At 37.3% G+C, this 25558-nt stretch overlaps 1 protein-coding gene across 7 annotated transcripts in view; it reads left to right on the forward strand.

Annotated features, from left to right (window-relative positions):
* Positions 1-25558, forward strand: part of RALGAPB (Ral GTPase activating protein non-catalytic subunit beta) — an 89658-nt gene that overhangs the window by 55334 nt on the left and 8766 nt on the right. For all 7 annotated transcript variants that reach the window (XM_043983319.1, XM_043983321.1, XM_043983320.1 and 4 more), the window contains 7 exons: positions 910-1097; positions 2494-2600; positions 6843-6995; positions 7218-7427; positions 13693-13851; positions 21881-22046; positions 22757-22879. In XM_043983319.1, coding sequence (XP_043839254.1) covers positions 910-1097; positions 2494-2600; positions 6843-6995; positions 7218-7427; positions 13693-13851; positions 21881-22046; positions 22757-22879 — 1106 coding nt within the window. The remainder of the gene's footprint in view (positions 1-909; positions 1098-2493; positions 2601-6842; positions 6996-7217; positions 7428-13692; positions 13852-21880; positions 22047-22756; positions 22880-25558) is intronic.

Genomic DNA, 25558 nt, shown 5'->3' on the forward strand with positions numbered 1-25558 from the left:
ATATTGGGAATCTAATAATGAAGGAAAATTTATTAGAATCTTAAATATTTAGATGTAGTAGGCAAGATGAGGAAACTGAGGCCAAGAAAAGTTTGGTAATTTGCTAAATTAGTGGTAGAATGGGGACAGAAACTCCGGTCTCCTGATATCACTCTAGTCCAGTGTTCTTCCTACTCTTTGCTTCTCTTAAATTTGAACCTGCAAGTTTAAATCAGTCATCAAGGTTTTTGTTGTTTTGATTTTTGTGCCTCAGTGCTACTAGTACTGTTTGCTGAGTGGGGTAACAAGGAAACTCATTTAGTTTCTGCTCTCCAGGAATTTAGTCTCTAGGGTAAGAATAGTTACACAAAGTAAACTCAGAATAATGTAAAAACAATATATAATCAAGTGCCAAATTATGTGGCATAGACAATTCTATTTTAACAGTAACTGAAATGATAATATGCACAAGTAACTATGCTAGGTGCTATAAGAAATACAAAGTAGGGGCAGCTAGGTGGCTCAGTGGATAAAGCACCCACCCCAGATTCAGGAGGACCTGAGTTCAAATACTGCCTCAGACACTTAACACTAGCTGTGTGATCCTGGGCAAATCACTTAACCCTCTTTGCCCCACAAAAAAAAAGAAAAAGAAAAGAAATACAAAGTAAAACATTGTCCCTTCCCTGAAGTTATTTACAGCCTAATAGAGAATAAGATGCATATACAAATAACTAATTCAGGGTATAGTATGGAAGTCATGAAACATGCTAACAAGTACTGCAGAAGTTCAGGGTAAACAGTATTAAGGTACTAATTAAAGTGGAATCTAAGAATGACTACATGGAGATGGTAACAGTAATAACTAAAGTAGGTTAAAGGTACATTCCTTTTTGAATTGTTTACTGAACTTTCTTTTGTTCCCTGCAGCATCATGCAGTTACTTGGTGCATTCCCTTCACCCAGTGGTCCTGCCTCCTCTTGTAGCCTAGTGAATGAAACTACTTTGATTAAATGCTCCAGGCTGCCTACTGTAAACAGACACAGTTTTCGATACTTTGTCCTAGATAATAGTGTCATCCTTGCAATGCTGGAGCAACCCCTAGGGAATGAGCAGAGTAAGTGGTTTTTATACTGAATTGTTAAGGCTTCTTTAATGGAGATTTTTAAGGTCTTTTTCCTTTGGAAGAATTGTTTGGGAAAATGTGAACATAGGTCCTCAAGATATTACGGAAGAGGCCTGGTAGAAAAAAGAGGTGCTGGTCAGAAGAATGTGGACTTTGGGCAAGTTTGTTGAGAGATATTACTAGCAACTTACCAAATAGAATGGTTGAAGTATTATGGTACAGCAGAAAACACTGAAGTGACGCTACTAAGGAGAGAAGATAGAGGGTAGAGGCATCATTCCACTAGTAAGCAGATGATTCATTCTGGATCCCTTTAAATAAAGATTTACAAAGGTAGGACCTGCTGGCAATCTCTCCGGAAATTGTATACTGAGGAATACTGAGAGGACATAAAGAATGTACAAGTCTGTAACTGATCTGCCAGATCATGTCCTTTCTTTCCCTTAAAACTGATTTCCCTTGATTTTCTCCTGAGGAATAAGAGCTTGATCTTTAATAAATTAAAATTTCATAAACTAGCCATCATGCACTTCCTCCATTTTATTAATTTCTGAGCCAGCTCCCTCAGAAATTTGTTTAGTCACATGATTTGAACAATACTCCAAATCCCTCTCTTCTTGGCATAAAATATCTCAAAACTTCTATCTTCCTTCTCTTTGTTGATGACAAGAGCCTATTGGGATATCAAGAGATCAGTGAGGAAAGATTAGATAAGTAATGCCATCGAGCACAGTGTAAATTATGATGAATCTACAGGCTAGGAGAGCATGTTTAACCATTATCAGTCATTATGAATTAAATTACTCAAACATTATAAATGCTTTGGTATCAGTTCATTTATTAAAAACTTAACTGGTCCTTTGCTAAGAAGAGGTTTTGATGGGAGATAGATGGTAAAAAGGACAAATCCATGAGGGGCAGCTAGGTGGCGCAGTGGTTAGAGCACCGGCCCTGGAGTCAGGAGTACCTGGGTTCAAATCCGACCTCAGACACTTAACACTTACCAGCTGTGTGACCCTGGGAAAGTCACTTAACCCCAACTGCCTCACTTTAAAAACAAAAAAAAAAGGACAAATCCAAAGTATACGAGGGTCACAAGACTCTGGACAGCCATGCAAGAGAAGGATTCAGTGTGTACTGAATGGAGGTAACACAACTTAGCTGTGGATCAGAGGTGAATTAATATTTTTTCCTTGAAGTGACAGGAAAATTGGGTGATACCGGTAGTTGGTAAATACTTACTTTGGCATGACTGATTATAAGAATCATAAATTGCAGGAAGATACAGTTATCACTTCATATTTGGTTTATTTCTATAGCTTATAAAGATTTTAATTTAACAAAATTATCTCTGAGTTCAACATTGTCCTTTCTAAACTTCTTACAGATGATTTTTTCCCATCTGTCACTGTTTTGGTCCGTGGAATGTCTGGAAGACTTGCTTGGGCCCAGCAGCTTTCCCTTTTACCAAGAGGGGCAAAAGCAAATCAGAAGGTATCTGTCAAAACTTAGAGGGAAATAACAGGGAGAGGAGAATTGGTACATTTTTATTTACAGATTACGTAACATAACTATAAAAGCAAAATCACCAAATTTAAAAAAAGAGTTTAGATCCCTGGTTTGGTTGGGTTGGGGTTTTTTTGAAGTTTTATGGAATAAACTATACAAAAAATTTTTTTTTGCAGTTTATATGAAGTTACTTTATTACATTTTTGTATTTGATAACAGGCTGTATATGTAAATGTTATGTATGCAATGTTGAGGAGATAGTGTGGGCCAGTGGAAAGAACACTGAATTTGGAATCAGTGGACCTGGGTTCAAATCCTGGCTGTGCTGTTTACCAGCTGTCTGATCTTGGGCACATCACTTTCCCTCTCTTTTTTTTTTCTTTGTATTTAAAGTTAAGGGAAAGGGAAATAAGCATTTATTAAGCTCCTACTATGTTCCAGGGTATGTTAAATGCTTTACAAATATTATCTCATTTGATGCTTACAACAATCATGCAAAATAGGTGCTGTCATTATCTGCATTTTACAGTTGCAGAGAGAGGTTAAGTGACTTGCCCATAAAGTATCTGAGGTCAAATTTGAACTCAGATCTTCCTGCTTCCAAGCCTAGCACTTTTATCTGTTGCATCACTAGCTGCCTCTAAATGAAGGAGTTGCATTAGATAATTTCTAAGATCCTGTGATTTTATGACTTCATTAGAATTGGAAGAAACCATAGAGTGGTAGATCAATGGAATAGGCTAGGCACAGGAAACGTAGTAATAAATGACACTAGTAATGTAGTGTTTGATAAACCCAGACTCCAGCTTCTGGGATAGGAACTCAGTATTTGACAAAAACTGCTGGGAAAACTAGAAGATAGTATGGCAGAAATTAGGCATAGACCAACATCTCACACTTTATACTAAAATAAGGTCAAAATGGATACATGGGGGCAGCTAGGTGGCGCAGTGGATAAAGCACCAGCCCTGGATTCAGGAGTACCTGAGTTCAAATCCGGCCTCAGACACTTGACACTTACTAGCTGTGTGAGCCTGGGCAAGTCACTTAACCCCCATTGCCCCGCAAAAAAAAAAAAAAAATGGATACATGATTTAGACATAAGAGGTGATACCATAGGTAAATTAGGAGAGAAAGGAATAGTCTACCTATCAGATCTTTGGAAAGGAAAACAGTTTATGACCAAACAAGAGATAGAGTATATTATAAAATGCAAAGTGGATGATTTTGATTACATTAAATTAAAAAGGTTTTGTACAAACAGAAGCAATGCGTCCAAAATTAGAAGGGAGGCAGAAAGCTGGGAAACAATTTTTATGGCCAGTACTTCTGATAAAGGCCTCATCTCTAAAATATATAGGGAACTAAATCAAATGTATAAGAATCCAAGTCATTCCCCAATTGAGAAATGGTCAAAGGATATGAACAGGCAGTTTTCTGATGAAGAAACCAAAGCTATCTATTCCCATATGAAAAAATGCTCTAAATCACTATTGATTAGAGAGATGCAAATTAAAACAACTCTGAGGTACCACCTGACACCTATCAGATTGGCTAAAATGACAAAAAAAGGAAAATAATAAATGTTGGAGAAGCTGTGGAAAAATTGGAACACTAATGCATTGTTGGTGGAGCTGTGAACTGATCCAACCATTCTGGAGAGCAATTTGGAATTATGCCCAAAGGGCGATAAAGCTGTGCATACCCTTTGACCCAGCAATACCACTTTTGGGTCTTTTTCCCAAAGAGATCATGGAAAGGGGAAAGGGACCCACATGTACAAAAATATTTATAGCTGTTCTTTATGTGGTGGCAAGGAATTGGAAGTTGAGGGGATACCCATCAATTGGGGAATGGCTGGACAAGTTGTGGTATATGAATGTAATGGAATACTATTGTGCTGTAAGAAGCGATGAGCAGGAGGAGTTCAGAGAAACCTGGAGGGTCTTGCGTGGGCTGATGATGAGTGAGATGAGCAGAACCAGAAGAACATTGTACACAGTATCATCAGCATTGTGTTGATCTACTGTGATGGACTATATTCTTCTCACCAATGCAATGGTACAGAAGAATTCCAGGGAACTCGTGATGGAAGAGGATCTCCAAATCCAGGGGAAAAAAAAAATAACTGTGGAGTATAGATGCTGAATGAACCATACTATTTCTTTTGTTTTTGGTGCTGTTGTTTTTATATTTTGAAGTTTTTCGTCATTGCTCTGATTTTTCTCTTATAACATGACTAATGCAGAAATATGATTGTTATTGTGTGTGTGTGTGTGTACATATATATAGAGAGAGATATATAGATATAGATATAAAACCTATATTAGATTGCCTGCTGTTGCAGGGAGCGGGGAGGGAGGGGAGCAAGGGAGAAAAATCTGAAATTGGAAAGCTTATATAAACAAAAGTTGAGAACTATCTTTACATGTAACGGGAAAAAAATAAAATACTTTATTAATTTAAATTTTTTTTAAATTGGAAGAAACCTATACAAGTAGTACTTATATAAAAAGTAGTTTAACACCTTGAACTTTGTGTTCCTTTTCAATAAGACATTTGTTTTCCATCACATGGGACACACTACAACTATTCCCTTGGTGACATTACATTCAATGAACAGTCTCATAATTTTCCCTATTTTGTAGCAACACTTTTGAGTCTCTAAATCATTGTGTAATGCTGAAAAAGCAAGTCACTAAATGATATCTTTGTTTTCTTAGAGTTAATACAGCTTCTAGAAATGCACATGACATTTCAGATGTGGATTGTGTCATCAGAGAATCAGGCATCTGTTGTTGCTTAATACCATTCCAGTTACCTCTAATACTCTGGGGTTTTCTTTTTTTTTTTTTTTTTTCAGGGCAATGGGGGTTAAGTGACTTGCCCAGGGTCACACAGCTAGTAAGTGTCTGAGGTTGGGTTTGAACTCAGGTCCTCCTGAATCCAAGGCTGGTGCCTTATCCACTGCGCCACCTAGCTGCCCCTACCTCTAATACTCTGAAAACTTCCCCAAAGGTCCAGATTTACCCACAGAAGACAGCCTGTGTGGTGTGACTTAAAGGGTACTTGGCAACAACATGTTGCCAAGATTTTCATATTTGGGATTAAGGCTTTGGCCTCTATTAAAACATGTGTACCTCTAGGATAGGATACTATATACTCTTGTCAGTCATTGATTCTGTAGTGTCAAAATTTATTTATTAAAAACTTTCCACAGCTCAGCACTAAAGTTGTCCCTAGTGTTAAACCTACTTTTCAGGATTCTCCAGCAGAACAAAAGGCTTATAAAACCAAAGTCTTTTTCATCTTGACAATAATATGTTTTAGACAGTTGAACGCAACAAATCCAACCCAGGTTTCTCCTAGAAAATAAAGAGCATATATTTATCACACGCACTTGAGTTCTGAGCCTTCGTTTGCTCATATGTAAAATTGGAATAGTAATACTTGGACTACCCATTTCACAGTTTTGCTACAAGACTTAAATAAGATAATGTAAACCCTAGTATGCCATTTTTAAAAAACCTCCCCAAGCAAAAAAATAGTGAGAGAGACAAAAATATCTGGCCTCCCAAACTTTCCCTGTCCCTGTTCTCTAGTTTTATACCCCGTTTGCTAGTGTCATAAATATCATTCCTACCCCCAGTGTCTGGTCTAGCATAAGACCATGTCTTCAGACTTCTAGTAAATAATGGGAAAAGGAAGATATGAATTAAGGGATAAAAGGCTTACATTACTTCACTCCTTTCCCAAATGTTTTATTATTATTCTGTAGCCTTCTCTTCAAGAGTTTTGTAGGGGACAAGACTGAAAGGGCTAAGCAATCCCTGCTCAAAAGAAAGTCACAGTCTAATGGAAAGGTCATCATGCAAATGCTTATGTACAAACAGGCTATATACAGATAAAGTGTAAATAATCATCAGAGGGAAAGTATTAGAATTAAGGGGGATCAGGGCAGCTAGGTGGTGCAGTGGATAAAACACCAGCCCTGGATTCAGGAGTATCTGAGTTCAAATTTGGCCTCAGTCACTTTACACTTACTAGCTGTGTAACCCTGGGCAAGTCACTTAACCCCCATGGCCCCACAAAAAAACAAACAAAAAAAAGAATTAAGGGGGATTGGGAAAAGCTTCTTGCAGAAGGTAGGACTTTAGCTTATATATTGCATTACATATTATAAATGGATACTTAGACCATATAAACTGCTTTGCTTCATTTTAACAGCTTTTTGTGCCAGAATCTCGCCCAATTCCTAAAAATGATGTTGGAATTAAATACACAGTGAAGCATCGACCATTTCCTGAAGAGGTGGACAAAATTCCTTTTGTAAAAGCAGATCTGAGCATTCCTGATTTGCATGAAATCGTAAATGAGGAAGTAAGACACTAGTTCCTAACTATCGTTTATTTCTTTTGCATGTCAGTATCCTAGAATACCTGTTCAATAGTATGTTATGCATTGAATTTCATTTACTGCTTGAATTTTAAAATTTCATTTTAATTACAGAAATAATAAGTATTTTAATTTTATATTGAATATAGACTTCACATTACTTTTAAAGTCATGCCATACAAATATAATGTCTTTGATGCATTTCAGTTAGAAGAGAGACATGAAAAATTGAGGAATGGCATGGCCCAGCAGATCACTTACGAACTATCCATTGAGCAGCAAAGTGAAGAGGAGTGGCGAAAGAAAAGTTTCCCTGACCCAATTACGGACTGTAAACCCCCACCTCCTGCCCAGGAATTCCAGACAGCACGCCTTTTTCTTTCACACTTTGGGTTTTTGTCATTAGAAGCATTAAAGGTAATTTTGGGACATTTTTATGTGCAAGTAATCTTATATTAAACACTTGTGTTAAACACTAGGGATATAAGTAGTTATGACACACATGCCGTGCATTGTTTCCAAATGCCATTTTTCTTACGGTCATAGAAGGATTTCATTCAAAAGGTCTAGTGTGAAATGGGAAAACTTGCATGCTGTTAGAGTTTTTATTGTCTGTATATGTGATTCATTCCATGTATGGAGGCCCTGAGATGACTCATTCTATAATTACCTTCATGCATATGTTCATACATGAATTGCAGTTTTCATTTGCAGTGCTAAGATGGTTCTTTTTGTATATACATTCAAATATATTTCCTTGACTTCTCCAATACTTCTAGTTCTCAAGTATCCCTAGTAATGAACAATAAAGACTGCTGGGAAAATTGAAATCCAGATTAAAAAAAAAAAAGTACCAGAGTAATTCTGTCCTTACAAAACCTCTTTACATAAGTGTCAACAGCTTATTACAGGCAGCCCATACAAGATGGATAGTTTGGTTCTTTCAAATTTAAATAAAAACAGGAGCCACTAATCCATATATAAGGATCCTTGCAGGCCATATATCAATTTATTGTTAAAATGTGACATTATCTGTTTTTTCTTATATTTTTATTTTGTTAAATATTTTCCAAATACATTTTAATCTGATACAGACCGTACTTCGGAGTATCATGGGCCACTTGGGGCCCAAGGGACACGTGTTTGACACCTCTTGGTGTCAAAAGTTCATCTGGGGGGCAGCTAGATGGCGCAGTGGTGGGGGCACCGGCCCTGGATTCAGGAGTACCTGAGTTCAGGTCCGGCCTCAGACACTTGACACTTACTAGCTGTGTGACCCTGGGCAAGTCACTTAACCCCCATTGCCTGCAAAAAAAAAGTTCATCTGGATATATTACCCTTATATTTGTCATTTGACACAATAGAACAAAAACAAGTGTAAGCTTCAGCTTTGGCATTTGTCCTCAAAATCTTCTCTGACACCACAATTCAAAAGCATTGCTTCTGTGGTGATCAGCTTTCTTTATAGTCCAACTCTCACAGCTGTACATTACTACTGGAAAAACCATAGCATTGACTATATAGACCTTTGTTATCAAGGTGATGTCTCTGCTTTTTAGTCTGCTGTCCAGATTTGTCATAGCTTTCCTTCCAAGGAGCAAATGTCCCTTAATTTCATGGCTGTAGTCACCATCTGTGGTAATCTTTGAGCCGAAGAATATAAAATCTACCACTGCTTCCATTTCTATATGCCAGAAAGTGATGGGACCAGTTGCCAGGATCTTAGTTTATTTTAATGTTAAGCTTCAAACCAGCTTCTACATTCTTTGCTTTCATCCTCATTCTTCACTTAAATGCATAAATAATTTTCTTGAAGAGTTCTCTTGTCCTGTTTTCTTCCATTCATTTGAATTGCTTATTTAAGAAAACTTTCTTGCTGTTTTCAGGAGTTCTGCATTCAGATCTTTTTCCTCTTCTCCTTTACCTTTCGTTTTCCTTCTTTCCCCAGCTATTTGTAAAGCCTCATCAGACAGCCATTTTGCTTTCTTGCTTTTCTTTGGGATGTTTTTTGTTGCTTCCTCCTGTACAATATTATGAACCTCTGTCCATAGTTCTTCAGGTACTCTATCAGATCTAATCTCTAAATATATTTATCACCTCCACTTCATATTCATAAGGGGTGGTATTTACCTATATGGTCTTTCTTCAACTTGAGTTTACATTTTACAATAAAAGAAGCTCATAATCTGAGCCACAGTCTGTTCCAGGTCTTGTTTTGAATTACTATATAGACCGTCTCTACCTTTGGTTGCCAAGTATATACTTAATCCAGTTTTGATATTGACCATCTGGTGTATCTTTTGAGTTGTTGGAAAAAAGTGTTTGCTATGACCAGCAAGTTATCTTGACAAAACTCTTATTAGTCTCTGCCCTGCTTCATTTTGTACTTCAAGGTCAAACTTGTCTGTTATTCCAATTATGTTTTGATTTCCTACTTTAGCATTTCAGTTCTTTGTTCTTTTTCTTCCTTTTGGGGGGTGGTGGTGGTGTTATTTCTGTCTTGTGGGTCTTCATAGAATTGGGCCAATTTGGCCTCTTTGGCATCAGTAGTTGGAGAGGACTTGTGTTACTGTGAGGTTGAACAGTTTGCCTAGGATTCGAACAGATATCATTCTTTGATTTTTAAGATTATACCTCAGAGGGGCAGCTAAGTGGCATAGTGGATAGAGCACTGGCCCTGGATTCAGGAGGACTGAGTTCAAATCCAGCCTCAGACACTTGACACTAGCTTTGTGACCCTGGGCAAGTCACTTAACCCCAGTTGCCTCACCAAAAAAAAAAAGATTATACCTCAGTACTGCTTTTCTCACCCTTTTGTTAACTCTGAGAGCTATTCTATTTCTTCTAGAGGCCCACAGTAGTTTATGTTATAAATTAAATTTACCCATTCCCATCCATTTAAATTCACTGACACCCAAAATGTTGGTATTTTTAAAAAACTTTCCCTCTCCTATTTGACCACATCCAGCTTGCCTTGGTTCATAGGTCTTAGTCTCCAGTTTCCTGTGCATAGCACGGGACTTTCCTTTTGTCACCAGACAAATCCAAAGCTGAGCTTCCTTTTGGCCTTAGCTCAATGGCTTCATTTTTTTCTGGAGCTGCTTGTACTTTTCCCTCCACTCTTCCCCAGTAATGTGTTGGATACCTTCCAACCCAAGGATTTCATCTTCCAATGTCATATCTATTATTATTTTATCATTGTGGGTTGGGTTTTTTTGACAAAGATACTGGAGTGGTTTACCATTTCCTTCTCCACTGGATCACCTTTTGTCTGAACTCTCCACTATGACCTGATTGTCTTGGGTAGCCTTTCATGGCATAGCTCATAGTTACATTGAGCTGTGCAAGCCCCTCCACCTCAACAAGGCAGTGATCCAAGGGAAGAACAAAAGCAAAACAGTTCTATTGATTTTAGAATTTTTAGACATCTGGAGTCAAGATCTTTCCTTAAAAGGTTAGGGGACTACGGAGGAGAAAAGAACAAGATCAGTTTTTTTGGAAATAATCCTCTTTGGCACTGTCCTTCTGCTTTGCCATATTTGGGCCTGCTTGCAACCTTCTTATCTTAGCCCTAAACCAAGCTGGAAGAGATGTCAGTAGCAGCAGTTTGAAAATGGTTTACTACTACCAAGCATAGGATCCTCAGAGTCATAACTGTCCTATCTTTTTCTCTCTTAGACCTGTTTTGACTTAGAATTTTATTTTGGCCCATTCCATGGATCACCAGGGAGACTTATTTGACAATTAAATGGATCTGTGATTTCATTAGATTTCATTAATACCCCTTCCACCAATGTAAATCAGATCTTTTTCACTCTTTCTCATACTGAAGTATTCTTATTCATGTCTTTCCTGAGATTCTTTAGTGGATCCACCCAACATTGAGAGGCCTGCCTCCACTTCTTTTAATATCTTGGAAATATCTGTGTACCACTCAGGCTGCCTGTCTCATATTTCATTGTTGTTTGACCAGCCCACCTCTTTTTGTGCTCATACATGTCCACACTAATAACCTGAATGTTATCCCATAACCTGTCTGTTATGTCCACCATGCTTTATTATACCATTACCCTGAACAGTGTTTATAATTTTGATTCTTCTAAAAGTATGGTATTCCATGATTTGTTAGCCATATATAGTGCCACTGTGGAAATATTGGTGTTACAGAGATGTACTGTTACTGTACTGAGGAGTTTATTAGGATCATTGAAAGCAGTACACAGTTTCCAAATTCAGTCTATCTACATCTCCACCTACTCAGTCCTGGGCTCAGTTCATTAATGGACTGCTCAGCTTGATTGCAAGTCATAGTCTGGGCAGTCTGCATTTTTCATCTGCAGTGTTCAGTGACCTTATGTGACCACTCTTGTGTTTCTGTGAACTTCATAGAAGAGGATTTTTAATGTTGCAAGGATCAGTTAGGCAATTAGGTGGTACAGTGGATAGAGTGCCAGACCTGGATTCAAGAAGACTCATCTTCCTGAGTTCAAATCTGGCCTTCGATACTTAGTAGCTGTGTGACCCTGGACAAATCACCTGTTTGCCTCAGTTCCCTCATATGTAAAATGAGCTGGAGAAGAAAATGGCAAACCTCTGCAGTATCTTTGCCAAGAAAACCTCAAATGGGGCCACAAAGAGTCAGATGTGACTGAAATGATTAAACAACAGGGATCAGTACAATTAATATGTTGTCATTTGTGAATTGATGCATTGCAAGAACCTAGTGCTCCACAGGAATCCATTTTCTGGACTCTATCATTTATATTCCATGATACTTGGGGAAGAGAAGAGAAGGGAATAAGCATTTATTAAGTCCCTACTCTGTGCCAGGCACTGTGCTAAGAACTTCATGAGCCTTGTCTCATTTGATCATTAGCAAAATGTGAATTCTTTACTACACTTTGAAGATCACTGCTGAGTTGAAATATCCAGAAATACTTCATATTTTATACCCTTTGTGAAGATTAAACTTCAAAGGATATAGAACTAGTCCAAAACATTGGTTTATTGAGAAGCATTCCTTTTATTTCCACCTATTCTGAAATGGCTAAGAGGGTAAGAAAGAGAGGGAGTGTCAGTGTTGTAGAACTGTGTCCCCTTTTCTCTTCCTCCTTGTTTAGAAGCTGTTCTGATAGATCAGTTTCACAGCTTCATTGATACTCTGAAACAGCAAGGGAGACCAGAACGTGTCTTTTGCCAAAGACTTAATATATGGGGCATATGCTGTCAAATTGGGTTGATATATTTTGGTTGATTTTGCTGAACTCTTTTTTTCTGTCTTTCAAATTCTTTGTCATAAGGGATAGCTCACTAGGTGGGAGATTGGGGACTGATGTATTTGAAAATGAAAGTAATGTAAAAAACAAAAGATAACCAGAACAAGTTTGGTGTTCTGTTTTTTGTTTGTTGTTTTTTTTCAAAGATGAAATCTAGCTAGTGTATTCAGCAAAGAGATCATTGTTTAGTGTTTCTCCTCAGCCTAGAAAAGTGGTACAAAGGAAGCAGTACTGGATTGTAGCCTTTGTGACCATGGGTAAATCTGCTTACACTCTTTATTGCCTTCATCTATTTAGTAGGAATCATAAACTATTTAATCTCAGAGTGGTTGTAAGAAAGGAAAAGTGCTTTGAAAACTTTAAAGTCCTTCATGAATGTGTATTCTTAGCACAATTGTTATTTCAAATGCTAACTTACTTAAGCTAGAACCATTAGTACAAAACTGTTTATTTGATCCCTGTTGTGATGTGTAGGATGTAAAAATACAGACCATTTCAGGATCAGGCAATATTTAAGACCCACAACCTTAAAGCAAAATTCCCTTTAGAATAAAATGCTTGGGGGCAGCTAGGTGGCACAGTGGATAGAGCACCGACCCTGAATTCAGGAGGATCTGAGTTCAAATCCAACCTCAGACACTTAACACATACTAGCTGTGTGACCCTGGGCAAATCCCTTAACCCCAATTGCCTCACCAAAAAAAAAAAAGAAGAAGAAAATGCTTAACAGATGGGTATTTGAGTGTACCAACTGTTCTGTCGCTACCGACTGACCTTCAATCTACAGCCGTAGCATAAATAGGTATGTCATTTTAAGTTAGGTATATAATTTTGGGGGCAGCTAGGTGGCGCAGTGGATAGAGCACCGGCCCTGGAATCAGGAGTACCTGAGTTCAAATCCGGCCTCAGACACTTAACACTTACTAGCTGTGTGACCCTGGGAAAGTCACTTAACCCCAATTGCCTCACACACACAAAAAAAAGTTAGGTATATAATTTTTAAGGCAATTAAGTGTTAGCTACAGTGGATAGGACATTAGACCTGGGGTCAGAAAAACTTAAATTCAAATTCTGCCTCAGATACTTTGTGACCTTGTCTAAGTTTCTCCATCTGTAAAGATGAGGAATAGCATAATATATAATAATAACATAATAACTCCTTCCTCCCAGAGTTGGGTGGATAAAATGAGATCTTTCTAAAGTACTTTTTAAACGTTAAAGTGTTATGTAAATATGGCTATTATTATTATTATTGTCTTTCAATGCAACTCCTTTTTAGTTTGTGCTGTCTTCAAACTGATATTTAAAAGGAAATTTATTTTAAAATACATGTTAAGCTTCTTTACTTACACTTTAATTCTTTAACTGCTAATATTGTTTTGTTCTGTTTGTTTTGGTTTGGAAAGGAACCTGCAAATAGTCGTCTACCTCCTCACCTTATTGCACTTGACTCAACAATATCTGGATTTTTTGATGACATTGGCTATCTGGATCTCTTACCATGTCGCCCCTTTGATACAGTTTTTATTTTCTACATGAAAGCAAGCCAGAAAACAAGTCAAGAGGTAAGAATTCTGAATATATCACAATATTTTTTCTGTCATTCATATCAACACTTTAAAAACTTTTATGAGACCTTACTGCCAAATACTGGCCTTATTTTTTTAAGGGAATACAGACCAAAGTTATTAGTATCAAAGTCTTCTGTACACATTTTTTCTTGTCATATGAAATGTGTGCATGATGGTTAAAAGAGGGTTATTTACAATAAATATAAATAAGCTTCTCTTTTCAAATTCATAAATCAGTAGGATTTTTTCACTTAATAGTATTTTTTCCCAATTACATGTAAAAATAGTTTTCAGCATTCATTTTTTTAAGATTTTGAGTTCCAAGTTTCTCTCCCTCCCCAAGACAGCAGTCTGATATAGATTATACAGTACAATTATGTTAAACATATTTCCACATTAGTCATGTTGTGAAAGAAAAATCAGAACAAAAGGGGAAAGTCACAAGAAAGAAAAAAACAACAACAAAAGTGAAAATATTATGCCTCAATCTTCATTCACTTTGCATAGTTCTTTCTCTGGATATGGAGAGCATTTTCCATCATGAGTCTTTTGGCATTGTCTTGGATCATTTTATTGCTGAGAAGAGCTAAGTCTGTCAATAGTTGATCATCACACAGTGTTGTAGTTACTGTGTATGATGTTCTCCTGGTTCTGCTCACATCACTCAGCATCATCAACAGGCATTTTTTAAAAATTAACTTTTTTTTTTGGTGGAGCAATGAGGGTTAAGTGACTTGCCAAAGGTCACATAGCTAGTAAGTGTCAAGTGTCTAAGGCCGGATTTGAACTCAGGTTCTCTTGAATCCAGGGCCGGTGTTTTATCCACTGTGCCACCTAGCTGCCCCTAACAGTTTTATTTAAAGTTTTGATTTCCACATTCTATCCCTTCTTCCCTCCCTTTCTCCCCTCCCCCCTCTCTGAAGCAGTAAGCAATTAGATATAGGTTATACATGTGCAGTGATGTAAAACATTACCTTGTTAGTCATTTTGTACAAGAAAACTTGAATAAAAGAAAAAAATGAAAGAAAGTGAAAATAGCATGTTTCAGTCTGTTTTCAATCAATATCAAGTTCTTTCTTTGGAGGTGGATAGCATGCTTCATCATTAGTCCTTTGGGATTGTCTTGGATCATTGCATTGTGGAAAATAGTTAAATTCATTTACAATTCTTCATCAAGCAATATTGTTGTCACTGTGTACAGTGTTCTCCTGGTTCTGCTTATTTCACTATACATGAGTTCATATAAATCTTTCCAGGCCTTTCTAAAACCATCCTGCTTGTCATTTCTTGGAGCACAGTAATATTCCATCACCATCATATACCACAACTTATTTAGCCATTCCCCAGTTGATGGGCATTCCTTTGATTTCCAATTCTTAGCCACCAGAAAAAGAGCTGCTATAAATATTTTTGCACAAATAAGTCTTTTTGTCTTTTTTGGAATATCTTTGTGATATAAACTTGGCAGTGGTATTGCTGGGTCAAGGATATGCACAGTTTTATAGGTCTTTGGGCATAGTTCCAAGTTGCTCTCTAAAATGGTTGGATCCCTTCACAACTCCACCAACAGTGGATTAGCATCCCAGTTTTCCAACATCCAATATTTTCCTTTTTTGAACAGGCATTTTTTAAAGCACCTTTTATGTACCAGTCACCGTACTAGGTGCTAGGAATTCAAATACAAAAATTAAATAGTCCCTGCTATCAAGGAGCATTCTAAAATATTCAAAAAATAGGTGTTTTGGTTTTTAAAATGAGAAAATGAAATGCTTTGCGCATGGTAGGTACTTAATAAATGTTAGGTACATTTCATCTCTGTTCACTCATTTTAATGAAATGGTTCCAATTTTTTTTAAACGAAGCTAGGTCTGGGGTTTTACCCTTATTCTATCACTTCAATTAAATTAAAATTAAATATGCAATTAAAATAGTCTTCACCAAGATACTTAAAACAAATTGATTGCATGTCCTGCTTGGGTATTTTGTCATTGCTCTATGGCATAGTGCCATGACATCAATAGGAAGAATTCAAAAGTGTTGACATTCAATTCCGCAAACATTTAGTAAGCTCTTATTATGTGCAAAGCACTGGGGACTCCAACATGTACATAGATAAGCAAATGAAACATTCACAACCAGAGAAATCAAGCAAAGCACCTAGGCGTAGAAGCTAAGGATTCCAAGAGGAAAAGGTGAGGAGAGAAATGTATTCTAAGTTTTGGAGACATTGTTCATGATCCTCTCTGTCCTGACTCTGACTCCATACATACTGTTACAAATGAAATATTACAAATGCAGCTCTTCTAGAACATGTAAGTGCTTATTTCTATATTATTAAGTGCCATAGAGGGCCATCTATGTGGCACATTGGATAGAGCACTAGGCACTGGGCCTACAGTCAAGAAGATCCATCCTCCTGAGTTCAAATGTGACCTCAGATACTTATTAGCTGTGTGACCCTGGACAAGTTACTTAACTCTGTTTCCTCATCTATAAAATGAGCTGGAGAAGGAAATGCCAAACTATTCTAGTATCTTTGTTTGCCAAGAAAACCCCAATGTAGGATCATGAAGAGTCAGATAACACTGAAACAGCTGAACAACTGGCATAGAGAGACAAGTCAGAGATATTTTAAAACCCATGAAGACAGAGGCATTGTTTCTACTTTGTTTCTTTCTTAGCTCATATCGCAGTAGTGTGTACACAGTAAGCATGTTGAATATTAAAATATAGGGGCTTTTTGGGTATCTGCCTGTTTCCTACAAAAACCCAGATCAGAGAAATTAATCTTTAATCTTTCCTACAAAATTAATAAGCAGATCAGAGAAATTATGTCTTATAATATCTCCTACAAAAACAGATCAAAAAATTAATCTACTAACCAGAGGAGAGAACATGATATCCATACCTGTCCTCCTACCAAATAGATCAGAGACAGACGGAAAAAACATAATATCAATTTAATATTTTGTCCCAAGAAGAAATATATGGCACATGATCATGTGGAAACTCCCCTTCTAAGAAGGAAGCTCAGAGACCCTCTCCTTCTAAGGGTTTTTAAGGTTTCTTTGCCCATGAGTTACAAGGCATTGTCAGTTACAGATCAACCCAAAAGCAAATACTATAACAAGAATGGATGTAACAGAAGCATCATGATAAGATTACAGGATTTCAAAAAAAGGGTTTGGCAAGGATAAGGACACCAAGATGTCCATAAGATAGGGACTTACTATCCTGAGAGAAAAGAAGTCACTAGGTAGGGTCTTTTATCTGCTAGCTATCTGGGTTCAGTTTTGGAGTTCAATCGAAGGACATTTTGCTCCTATTAATCCAGGGTTTCATAAAAAAATACTTTTGGATAAGAAGGCACCTCCAGGGGCAGGTAAGTGGTACAGTGGATAAAGCATCAGCCCTGGAACCAGGAGGACCTGAGTTCAAATCTGACCACAGACACTTGACACTTACTAGCTGTGTGACCTTGGGCAAGTCACTTAACCCTCATTACCCGGCCAAAAACAACTCCCCACACACACACACACAAAAAAAGGCACCTCCATCAAATCCAGGTGATTCATATATTCATATTAACAGCACTTAATAAGTGTTCATTAAAATAATGATTCTTAAGGTACAGTGCCAGTTGAAAGTCAATAATACATGAAGAGAAATCTGAAATTATAGCTTATCTATAATCAGATTTAAACATTTTTAGTTAAGAGCACCAGTTAAATCAGTTCATTCACCATTTTGAGGTTTAAAATTACTATGATTGACTTCATAATAATTCATTAGTTTTCTATAATAAATTGTCAACAAAAGTATGAGTAAAAATTGGATATACCTTTGTCATTTCCTGCCTAGTTAATGTTCTTTAAAGTATTTGAAGTGGAACTAATCCTCATACCTAATGGATACAAAACTGTGATGCCTTGAGGCATAGTCTTCCTTACATGTTTAGTATTGACAAACATGCTTCTAGATAGTATGAAGGAATGAACACTAGACTGTGTAAGAAGAATGTTGTATAAGAAGAGTGCTTTGGGACAGAGAGAGGGGAGGACTGAGTAAGTGTCCTGCTTCTACCACTTGCTGTGTGACTTCACTTTTAAGTCCTTTAACATCTTGGAGTTTCAGCTTCTCAGTCTCTAAAATTAAAGGGGTTGCACTAAGTGATCTGAAATACTCCTTTCCAGCACTAAAGTCTGTAGCATTTCTTCTTGGATCTGGAGAGTCAAGAAATTCAGATGCATACAAAGGAAGTCACAAGAAGTATGAACTAGAGATCAAAGGCCATGAATAGACAATTTATGATAGAAGAAATAGAAACTGTTGACAAAATGCTCAGATTCCCTAACCAGAGAAATGAAAATCCAGAAAATCTTAACATAAACTGACTAGAATGACAAAAACGGCACCAAAACAATTATAATTTTTTGGTAATAAAATCCAGTTTTTATGAAACTGTAGGGAAACAGGTTCTCTACTACATTGTTGTTGGGATTTTGAATTCTAATGCAAACTTTTGGAGAATACTATATAATGACTCAGAAAACTGATTGTAGCTTTTGCATCATGATTCCATTGCTATGACTATCCCAAGAAATCTTGAAATGGAAAAAAAACATCTATATAGTATAAAGGATCTTTCTTATGTCAGGGTAATGGAATAATATTGTGCTCTTTTAAAAAATCAATATGTAGCATACAAAGAAATAGGGAAAGATCAGTAAGAGGTGAAATGGAGTGAAATCAGCAAAATTAGAACGGTATACACAGTGACCAACTATATTTTTTGTAGCTCTTAAAAAAATTTTTTTTTCAATTACAAGCATTTATTTTTTTTCTTCCATCATCCTCTCCCCCCTCCTTTATTTTTTTGTTGTTGGTGGTTTTTTAAATTTATTTTTAATTTTATTATTTTTTGGTGGGGCAATGAGGGTTAAGTGACTTGTCCAGGGTCACACAGCTAGTAAATGTCAAGTGTCTGAGGCCGGATTTGAACTCAGGTCTTCCTGAATCCAGGACGGGTGCTTTATCTACTGCACCACCTAGCTGCCCTTCCCCCCTCCTTTAGAAAAGAAAAACAAATCCCTTTATATGCATAGTTAAACAAAACAAATTCCCAAATTGGGCACATCCAGAACTATGTGTCTCATTTTACATCTTCAGTCAAAAAGTTGGTAGGCATCTTTGGTCCCATAGAATTATTTTCTAATCAGCTTTTTTTTTTTCCCTTAAAAAAACAAAAGGAAGTGGGGGGAAAGCCAGAATATGGCAAAACTTTGGGCTGTTTTGAAAGGGAATGCAAACCTTTTTCTTTCAGAATCACCAGATCTGAATTGAAAAGCACCTCAGAGACAATCTAGTTTAACCTGTATCTGACCAAGATTTCCCTTTCCAACATACCCAACTAGTGGACATACAGCTTTTGCTTAAAGCTCTCAAGTGAGATGTAATATACTATCTCCTAAAGCAGCCCATTCCTAATTTTGCCCTCTGGGCAAAACAATTTTAATCCCTTTCTTATTGACAACTATCTGTGGCCTGTGGCTCTTCAAGGCGCTGATCCATGGTCCTCCATGACTGGTGGAAGCCTACTACTACTATTCAGGTATTTGAAAACAGCCAGCTTCCCTTTTTCAAGTCTTCTCTTCTACAGGCTAAATATGCTCATTTTCTTCAATCAGTACTCATATGGCAGATAATCTTGAGGCCCTTCACCATCCTGGTCTCACCCTCCTCTGGGTACCCTCCAGCTTATCAGTGTCCTTAAATTGTGATGGCCAAAAGCAAAGTACTACAGATTCAGTCTGATGAGAGCAGAATATAGTGGGGAATTCCATCACCTTTGCTTCTGAACACTTTGCCACCCAGTGTAGCTCAAGAGGGCATTAGACTTTTTAGCTGCTATACCCCACTATTAACATTATGTGGTCCAAAAAAACCTTCAGGTGTTTTTAAGATGGCAAAAATGGGACCTTGTCTCTTCCATTTTGTACTTGTGAAGTTGTTTTTTTGAAACTCAAGCATAAAACTTTACAAAGGACTTATTAGGGTTTGGTTAGCTTGAGAAACTCCTTCCCTACCTTCCTCTTTATATGGAACCTAACCTGTCTACAATTTAATAAATAAGTCATGGGGTGCTGCCCAAGCTGTGTAGAGTTTAAGTCCAAGGTGGCACAGCAAGTGGCAGAAGTAGAATTTTCTTTTCTTTTCATTTTTGGTGAGGCAATTGGGGTTAAGTGACTTGCCCAGGGTCACACAGCTAGTAAGTGTTAAGTGTCTGAGGCCGGATTTGAACTCAGGTCCTCCTGACTCCAGGGCCAGTGCTCTATCTACTGTGCCATCTAGCTGCCCAGTAGGATTTTCTAAGCCAGAACTCTCTCTACTATATAGTGCTGCCTTATATTTATCCTGATCAAATTTTATTTTCTTAGATTCAAGTCAATGTGTCTGGCCTGTCAAGATCTTATGGGATCTTTTCATTAAATGCATTACCTATCCCTCCCAGCTTTGTGTCATCTCTACTAATAAGTCTGCAGTCTATGCTTTTATTCTTATTATTGATAAAAATGTTAAATATTGGTGCCCTTTAATAGCAGACCCTGAACCAATTCTGAATCTTTCTAACTGTACCATTGGCTTGCACTCATCCTTGCAACTTGTCTGAAAGAACAGATGAAAGTCTTAATCAAAATGGTTGGCTAAAATCGAGGTAAATAATATCTACAGACTTCCTCTGAACAACCAGTCAAACTAACTTGGGTTTTGTTTGTTGATCTATTTAGTGGCAAGATTAGAATATATTTCTTGTCTGTAGGAATTTCATTTTCTCTAAGTTTCTCAAGTAGAAAGATGAATTTCTAAGCAAATTAATTTGGTTTACATTGACATAAGGCTTTAGAAACTAGAGATAAAACTGTTTTCCTTTCTCCAGCACATAAAAATACATTGGCTGCTAGATACTATGTAACCCTATTTTCAAAAAAAGAAATAAGATTAGTTGGGCTTGTGCTACTTAATGTGTACATTTGTTTATTCTGCCTTGTTTAAAGACTCTGGCCTTGGGATGAGATTGTATCCCTTGTTTTATATGTTTACTTGTTTTGGGGAATAGTGTTGATGGTGGTTAAGTTGGTAATTTATTTTTAAGGTGGAGAACAGACCAGGTTGCCAAGCCAGAATATAAAGAAATATTAAAGTTTTGGAAGGACCATATTCAGGAGATAGAAGTGGTAGATTAGAAAAAGGACTTAAGGAGAATATGAAGGCACTTTTTAAGTGTTAAGATTAAGAAGCACATGAAAGAAAAGATTGCATACTTGACAGATTATAGAGGAAATAGCATAAAAGACAACCTTTTGGCTGAGAAGAAATAGCACAGGGATGGGATGTCTAGAAATTAAACTGGTAAGAAGAAAAAAAATGAAAGATAATTTGTATTAATATTGCAGACCCTGATGATTCACATCTTTTGGAATTTAAATTGTATGAAGATTATTGCAAGGCTTTTTAGATTTATAAAATTTTTGAGGGATGAATACTCAAGGTATAAAAGGACCAAGTTTTAATAAATATTCACACAGAGCTCATGCAGGTTACTCTTCCCACCTTTTGTTCTGAGTTAGTAATTGCTTGATTCTTGTAAACCAATTAAAGCTCCTGAAGTGAATCTAAAGAATAGTTTATTACTCCATCTTGTTAGTAGATCACTCTCTTGGTGTGCTGGGCAGTTAAAGGCAATGGGGGAAAAGCACCTTGGTGTTGCTCCTGGTTATATTGTATATAATACAGAAATATTATGGAAAAGGGTTTCCAAAGTGAGAACACAATGCTACTTCATAATTGTTTTTCTCTTTGAACTAAGGAAGGGTATTTAAGTACCATTTGCTAACATGGTTATGAACTGGTACTAACTTTAAATTAACAAGAACTTTTAAAAAATCATCAAAATATTTTATATTTTTGAATTCAGATTTATTTAATTTGTTTCTTCCATTATTATTCCTGCCATGTGTTTCAGATTCTAAAGAATGCTGAGTCTTCCAAAAATGTTCAGCCACATTTCTTAGAATTTTTATTGTCTCTTGGCTGGTCAGTGGATGTAGGCAAGCACGCTGGTTGGACTGGACATGTTTCAACAAGTTGGTCTATTAACACTTGTGGTGATACTGATGTACCTGAACAAGGTAAAACTTTATATTATTCAACTAAAAAAATAGTAAGATTTTGAGGTAAATTGCTTCTTTTAATTAAAAATTAACAATGAAATCTAATATATCCTTTATTCTACCTAACTTCTATTAGGAGAATTATATAAACATTTTAATTTAGTTTACCAAATTTTCAAGAAATCTAGGATGAAAATGGAATCAAGAACAGACTGTCAGTGCTCATCTATTGAAAGCAATAATAACTAGAATATAACATGTATATATGTGACCCCTGCCACAGCCTGGTCACTTCCTTCCTCCCTCTTTATTTCCTTTCCTTTCCTTTCCTTCCTTCCTTCCTTCCCTCCTTCTTTCCTCCCCATTAAGACTGTGACTGTCTTGGAGTTGACACTCCTTTCCCCTCACCTTCCTCCTACTGTTGATGTAAAGGCACTACTAACTAGTTACCATATTCGTTGTTGTATTAATCATAGTTGTTACAGAACCTAATAAATTAGGTTTTTAATTTAAAAGAGCAAAAGAGTCAGTGGAAAACCCTTTTCTATAATATTTCTATGTTCTGACTCAAAAGCAGGTAATGGATAGAAATTTCCCTTTCACTACTATACAATGCTGACATATTCTATTTTAGTGACTATATAAAATGTTATGAAGCTAGATGGCTGGCATTCTGCTGAGCTTGTAAACTCCTTTTAACAATGACACTTGGGTGTTTTTGTTCCTAGAGGAAATAGTTCCGTGTGAAGATATTGGAGCAAGTATTTTCAATGGACAGAAAAAAGTGTTGTATTATGCTGATGCCCTTACAGAAATGGCTTTTGTTGTTCCTTCACCTGTGGAATCTTTAAGTAAGAACATTTTCTGTATTCTCCTGCCTCTGTGCATTGCTGTATGTATAGCATCCATAACAGTTGTTTTTCCTTCTCATTTCATAACAGTCTCTTTTATTTTATTTTGGGGGGGGGGCAATGGGGGTTAAGTAACTTGCCCAGGATCACACAGCTAGTAAGTGTCAAGTGTCTGAGGCCGGATTCGAACTCAGGTCCTCCTGAATCCAGGGCTGGTGCTCTGTCCACTGTGCCACCTATCTGCCCCCTCTTTTATATTTTTAACCATCATTAGAATGTTACCCCTCATCTATTTACCTCAGACTAAATAAGCCTTATCTTTTTATGGCTGCTTATGATCAGCTTTCTTTCCCAATTCCTCGATCTAAGATGGGCCCATTACATATTTTCCACATGGATTCTTCGAGTTAATTGAGAGCTCAGGAAGTTTTTTGTTCTAATCCTTTGCTTTTGGGCATAGAAAAACTTAGGCCATTTAGGAAAGGTGTTTTCAGCATCAGCTTAATGATTTCCAGAAATGGAAACTTCATTCCCTCTTTCGTGGCGTTAGCTTGACATCCCCATCTTCATAAAAGCCATGCTCACTTCCTCAGACTGGTTCCTGGGAGAGAGGCTGAATTCTTCAGCCCGGTCTTTGTTAGAGCACTGCCTGGTCTGGCCCCTGCCATCCTGCTGGGCCAGCCCACTTGCTGTTTTTCACAGACCACACCCCCTCTCCCATCTCCTCAGTGCTCCACCTCTCCTCAGCCCTTTTGTTTTCCAGGCTTTCTTCAAGACTCATCTCAAGTCCTGCCTTATGCCAGAAGCCTTTCCCTTTGCCCTTTGGCTGCCAGTGCCTTCCTCCTCTGAAATTAACTTCCATCTGTTCTATATATATTTACATGTTGTCTCCCTGCATTAGAATGCGAGCTCCTTAAGGGAAAGGACAGTTTTTTGCCTTTCTTTGTGTCCTCAGTGCTTAGTATAGCAGCCAGCACATAGTAAGCATGTAATAAATGCTTATTGAATAGCTAATCTTATGAATCACCCTCAGACTTTTTCTTTTCCAGGCTAACATATTGATCTTCGGTACCTCTGGCTTTTCCCCGCCATGCTACTAGAATATATAGTAGAAAGATCACTGGATTTAGACCCCGAGTCCCCAAGACTTGAGTTCAGAACCTGATTCTGCTACTTGTTAATAAGAAAGCAGAAATTAGAATATTCATAAGAATCAAACTTGCAAGGACAATAGTAGAGCAAATATAAGACAATTTTTCTAAGGAATCATTGGTTCTGAAGCACATTCCATCCCTGATCCATCAGTCAGGCATTTATTAGCACTTACTATGTGCCAGACATCATGCTAAACATAGCACGAGTTGTACAAAGAAAAGCAAAAGACGACCCCTGCTCTCAAGAGGGTCCCAATCAGGGGCAGCGAGGTGGTGCAGTGGATAGAGCACCAGCCCTGGAGTCAGGAGTACCTGAGTTCAAATCCGGCTTCAGACACTTAACACTTATTAGCTGTATGACCCTGGGCAAGTCACTTAACCCCAATTGCCTCACTTAAAAAAAAAAAAAAAAAGAGGGTCCCAATCTAGTGAGAGAGGTAACATGCAAACAACTGTAATCAGAGCCTCTTCTCCATCTTGCTAGGACAAGAAGCAATCCTAGGCTTTAGTCAACCAAGTTTGTAGAAGTAGGTAAGTAGGTATTTACTTGGCAAGAGTGTGGGAGAAGAAAGAATCACGGTTTTCTTAAAGTGGCATGGTAATTGTAACTGTGGGATGGTTTGTTAATTTCAGAGAATATTATAACTACTTCTCATCACATCTTTCAAGATCTGTCTCAAGCATATCTCCCCTGTCAATCTTCCCTCAAATCTCTCGCCCAAAAGGGTTTTGTTTTTGTTTTGTTTTTTTTGCAGGGCAATGAGGGTTAAAGTTAAATGACTTGCCCAGGGTCACACAGCTAGTCGCCCAAAAGGGTTTTGCTTTTTCTTGACCTCTTAAGCCATGTAACATCTACTTTACAAATTGAGGCCTCTTGATTGAACTATGATATAATACTTTCTTTCTGCTCACATGGTCACCACCCTAGTTCAGGTCCTCTTCACCACTGTCCTCGACAAGATGTTACAGTAACCTCCTAGTTGGTCTTCCTTGCTCCAAGTCTCTTTCAACCCCAATTTATTCTCCACACAGCTATTACAGACATTTTTCTAAATTGACTCATATAATGTCATTCCCCTACTCGGTAAACTCCAGTAGGTCCCTAATACCCCTAGAATCAAATATAAACTCTTCTTTGGCATTTAAAGACCTTTGTTGTCTACCATTAATATATCTTTCCAACCTTATTACACATTACTACTCTTCCCACATAGTACAGCCTGGCCAAGCTGGCTTTCTTACTCTTCCTTAATACATGACATTCCATTTACCATATCTTTGCCTTGGTACTGACTGAACTCCATACCTGGAGCACATTCCCTCCTTATCTCTAATCTTAGGATCCCTAGTTTCTTTCAAAAGTTCGGCTCAAGTACCACCTTTCACATGAAGCCTTTTCTGATCCCTCTAGGTTATAGAAGTGCCTTCCCCACTTCTCTGTGTCTGGTCTGTTTTGTATTTATTTTCTATATATCTTTGTACATTTATGTAAGGTACTGGTCCTCCTTAAGTATAATAAATACTT

The sequence above is a fragment of the Dromiciops gliroides genome, chromosome 2, assembly GCF_019393635.1.
Source record: "Dromiciops gliroides isolate mDroGli1 chromosome 2, mDroGli1.pri, whole genome shotgun sequence".
NCBI lineage: Eukaryota > Metazoa > Chordata > Mammalia > Microbiotheria > Microbiotheriidae > Dromiciops > Dromiciops gliroides.